Source organism: Arachis stenosperma, chromosome 5 (assembly GCF_014773155.1).
Source record: "Arachis stenosperma cultivar V10309 chromosome 5, arast.V10309.gnm1.PFL2, whole genome shotgun sequence".
Taxonomy (NCBI): domain Eukaryota; kingdom Viridiplantae; phylum Streptophyta; class Magnoliopsida; order Fabales; family Fabaceae; genus Arachis; species Arachis stenosperma.
The window spans coordinates 26578511-26583038 of record NC_080381.1 but is presented as its reverse complement, the minus strand read 5'-3'; the positions used below and the strand labels follow the sequence as shown (position 1 = coordinate 26583038).

The 4528-nt window shown below is 33.6% G+C and overlaps 1 protein-coding gene across 2 annotated transcripts; it reads left to right on the top strand.

Moving 5' to 3' along the window:
• The first annotated feature begins 377 nt into the window (after positions 1–377).
• On the top strand, positions 378–4164 carry LOC130982496 (uncharacterized). 2 transcript variants are annotated; one of them, XM_057906521.1, is made up of 9 exons: positions 378–615; positions 1270–1627; positions 2061–2094; positions 2516–2725; positions 3021–3110; positions 3285–3350; positions 3471–3562; positions 3654–3701; positions 3894–4164. In XM_057906521.1, the coding sequence occupies exons 2-9, from the start codon at positions 1299–1301 to the stop codon at positions 4009–4011; spliced, it is 987 nt and encodes a 328-aa protein (XP_057762504.1). In that variant the 5' UTR covers positions 378–615; positions 1270–1298; the 3' UTR covers positions 4012–4164. The 2 variants fall into 2 exon arrangements, with proteins under 2 accessions (XP_057762504.1, XP_057762503.1); XM_057906520.1 differs by lacking the exon at positions 378–615 and adding an exon at positions 628–775.
• Positions 4165–4528: the final 364 nt, after the last annotated feature.

Sequence of the window (4528 nt, the reverse complement as noted above, 5' to 3'; positions counted from 1 at the left end):
TAGTAATAATTATACGAGAACAATTTTTAATATAAACAACTCAAATATAATTATTATACATTATTGTTAAATTAATCATAAATTTTTTAAAATAAAATTAAAATAAAATAAAATTTAAAAATATTTTAAAAAATTTTAATAAATTTTAGAGATAAAAAAATATACTTTATCTTATTTTATTTCTCATTTGATGTGTATGTATCCATTATCCATAAATAATATTGAGAATCTTAATTTATTTTTTAATTATTTTTTAATATTTAAATGAATAAAAATAATATAAAAAATTAAGTATTCTTGTAATCATTTTTTATTATCAATTATTAATATCAAACTCTAAACTATAAACTAAACAGAAGAATTTTATAATAAACTATAAAGTCGAAACCAAACTCTAATGAAATAAAGAATCATTTGACAAAAAGGTCAGACGATCGTTAATTATTTTATCCATTTTCTTATTAAGTAATTTTCCGGTTATTAATGGAGCACACGAAAGGCGTGTTCTTTATTCTTCTCTACTGAATCAAAGGGGAAGAAGCGAAGGACCTAAGCATCTTCTTTGACCACTGGATTGGATCCCTGCACCCTCTTACTTCTACACTTTTCTCATAAGTGAGTGCTGCTGCTGTTTACTCCTTTCTTTCTATTCTCGATTTCCAATTATCTTTGTTTTTCTTCATTTTCACATAGTTCTGAGCTTTTGTTGGTTTCGGTTAAAACCCATCTTGGGTTTCATTGGATTCTGAGATTGATGACCGAGCTTGTTATTTATGTATTGTTGGAACAGCTCTTCGTTTCTTTAGCATAATTGATAATTCTGTTTCTTGAATGGAATTCAGCTGTGATATGAGTTTGAATTGTTAATCTTCCAAATAATATCATCATATTTTATGAATGTTGAGGATGGACTTCGGTGATCTTTGTGTTTTTCTACCTCAAATTTGGGGTTTCTTTGGTGAATTATCATTATCTTCAAAAATGTACTAAGTTACTAAAGCAAATTTTTAGTTTTTTTTTTTTTTAATTAAGGGTTTGTGTTTGTCTAATTGCTGTTACTTTGTCTTTCTTTCTCTCCTCAATTGTACACCAGAACATTAGTAGTATCTGTTAAAAGTTTTCTTAACATTAACTTTTCTAGTTAAACTTTGTCAATCCTTCACTCATGTTGAGTGCATAGAGAGCTTTGTAGAATATGCTGGGAACGAGTGTTTTCTGATGCTGGTATAAATAACTCATAGTTTTCTTAACATGAACATTGATTGACAGGATCCTTCAGCCATACTCTACAACCTAGCATGGCGGAAGATACGAATACCTTAAGTTATTGGTTGAATTGGAGGTTCTTTCTCTGTGCACTATGGATTTTGGCTGCTATGGGCCTAGCATCGTTTTTGATATGGAGGTATGAAGAATTCAGAAAATCAAGGAATGAGAGGAGAGAAAGGCAGCGGCGGCGAGAAACGGCTGGCTCTCTGTACGAGGGTGAAGCGTGGAATACATGTCTTAAAGGAATACATCCTTCTTGGTTGCTTATTTACAGGATTGTGTCTTTTCTTGTGCTTCTGATTTTGCTCATTGTTAATGTGATTGTTGATGGAGGTGGCATATTTTACTTCTACACTCAGTAAGCTACATTACTTGTATATTCTATATTCTGCTCTTGTATGGAACTGTTTAGTGATGGCTATTTAGATAGATTATTAAATTTATGCTTATGCTTTCCTGAACTTAAAAAGATAAGATGCCGAAGCCTCTTAGAATTGACAAAATTTGCAGCTTACTTAGCAAAAAATGGTGCTTGTCTCTTTGGATGGTGAATACTATTGGACTCATAGTTGGTACTAAACTTTCTTGCATAGTTCATTTTCTTTTGAGGTCTCATATGTGCATGGTGAAGATTCTTCATTAAATTCGCAGTGCTTATGATGACATATTGCATGTATTGGGTTGTCAATACTCATGGGATAAAGAAGTATAGATGGAAAGGGATTAATTGTTATGAGTAACCTTTTCTTGTCTATACATATATGGTGATTCTTTTTTTTTTTTTTGGACAGGTGGACTTTCACTTTGGTCACCATTTACTTTGGGGTAATACTTCATAATGTCTAACTCAATAGCATTTCTTTGATCTCTGTCTGCTTTTACAGAAAAGGCAAGGGATGGTCAAGGGATTCGATCCAATGTTAGAATTTCTGCATGATTTTTTTTGTAAATTTTCACCAGTTATCAAATTCTTTCATGTGTTGTTGTCTAGCCCCCGACCTTCTTTATCAACAACCGAATTTTACATGAGGGTGAAAACTTACACACAATCTAGTCATGTGAGATTTTCACAGGAGAGGATCTATTTCCAGAAGGGGGGTGTTGTTCTAGTCATCTTCAGAGTTCATAACTTCATATCCCCTCTAGATAAAATAATTGAACCTATAAGTCAACTATCTTTTTCAATGTTTTCAGTTCATATCTTCTAAAAGTGAGTAGTGACTTATGCCATCACTTTCTTTTTCAGCTTGCATCTTGTTTCTCCATATATGGATGTTGTTTCAACCACAACAAACTTGAGGCCAACACTGCAGATTCTGAACAAGGAACTTATTCGGCTCCTATACTTGATGGGGCGGTAGAGCGTAACCTGATCAAGAATTCACACACTGATCAGGAACCTCACACTTGGAATCCTGCTGGTGCATGGGGTTATATGTTTCAGATCATTTTTCAGGTATTTTGCATTTTTTCCTCAATGATTTTGTTAACATAGATCTCTTCATGCATATACATTATTATTCATTTTTTGTTTTTACTATTCCAATGTCCCTGTTCTCTTTTACCTTTCAATATAACTGCATGTTTTTACCTTTTTTCATCAACAAGAAGTACTTTTGTAGAAGGCTGAGATGCAATTTCTGCATTGCACTCTTGTGTTCTATTTGTTGTTGCCTTATGCATCCTGAAATTTATTTTCTTATTAATTGGGTAGAGGCATTCTATTGATTTTCATTTTCATTTATATATAGACTTCTGCAGGTGCTGTAATGCTCACCGACTTAGTATTCTGGCTCGTTATTTATCCGTTTATGACAGCCGCCGATTTCAGCCTGCACTTTGTAAGTATTATCTATTTTGTTTTCAGTCTATCATTTATCCTTGTAAATTATACATGCGGGATTAAATGTTGAAATCATTAAATCAATCAGGATTGAATATCAATGTTATTAGGGATCTGTTCTTCCAAGATATTTTCCTCTCTACTCAAGATTTATGCACTTGTCAATTTGCAGTTTGATGTTTGTATGCACTCTGTTAATGCTCTTTTCCTCCTCGGCGACACGGCATTAAATTGCATGGTGAGTTCTTGTTATTTTTTTTTTCTGTTTCCACCCTGCACTTTTGGGTTCTGCAGTTTATAATTTTTGACTTAGTTAATCTTGTTCAAATTTACAAATATTTCTTCTGAATACATGCAGAGATTCCCAATGTTCCGGTTTGCATACTTCATCTTGTGGACTGGTATATTTGTGATTTTTCAGTGGATCATCCATGCTTGTGTTTCACTTTGGTAAAAATACGTATCCCAGCTTTCGATTTTTGCATTTTGATCGACAAAATTTTCTGCTGTTGATTATTAATATATCTAACCTTTATTGCAGGTGGCCTTACCCGTTCCTTGATTTGTCGTCGCCATACGCACCCTTGTGGTATGTTCTTAATCTCAAGTTCTATTTCTCACCATCACTCAACCTTAAAATTTGTTGCCATAGTCTTAACTCTTTCATATGTGAGCATATCTCTATATTTCAAAAGCTACAACAATTTCCTTTTAATGACCTATTAAGTTGAATAATTTGCTAGCAATTTGGCATGAAGCCCTAATGTTGAGCTTTGTTTAGGTACTTTGCTGTGGGTGTCATGCACATTCCGTGCTATGGCGCCTTTGCTTTGGTCGTCCGGTTGAAGCACTTGTGGTTGTCAAGAACGTTTCCGGAGACCTGTCAGTTTATCCGGTGATACTAAACTCCACTCCACTCCCATTCCCTAACCCCCACAAAATTGTTCATGGGATCTTGTTATTTTTATTTATTATTGTGGGCGATAGATACTTGTATGTAAGATTCAAGATTGAGTTCATATAAAAGTTCTCTTCTCTATTTTGTAAGCTCATGTTTATGTTGTCTTGCTTCTGTGTGAAATATTCCACCCTATCCCTACGTTCATCAAATTAGAATAATTTTATTAATTAAAGGTGAAGGGGAGCTTTGGAGCAACGTTTAAGTTAATTCCGTGTGACCTTAAGATCACAAACTGTGGAATCAACCAACAACAACAACAAAATCTTGTCTCACTAGGTGGGACCGACTACATAAATTAAACGATGTCATTGAACTCTGTCATGTATTATGTCTACAGAAAGATTGTTTACATGTAGGTTTCGTTTGACCACCTTATAAATGGTCTTTTTAGGTCATCTTCTGCCTTTTACTCCAAACTGTGAAATCAACCACTAACCACTACAAAACAAAGGTAA

What these genes read in the sequence shown, in the direction of transcription:
- LOC130982496 (XM_057906521.1), top strand. Translation starts at nt 1,299, where the DNA reads ATGGCGGAAGATACGAATACCTTAAGTTATTGGTTGAATTGGAGGTTC. An exon ending in ATATTTTACTTCTACACTCA is followed by an intron (nt 1,628 to 2,060) that starts GTAAGCTACATT and finishes TTTTTTGGACAG; the next exon opens with GTGGACTTTCACTTTGGTCA. An exon ending in TGTTTCAGATCATTTTTCAG is followed by an intron (nt 2,726 to 3,020) that starts GTATTTTGCATT and finishes ATTTATATATAG; the next exon opens with ACTTCTGCAGGTGCTGTAAT.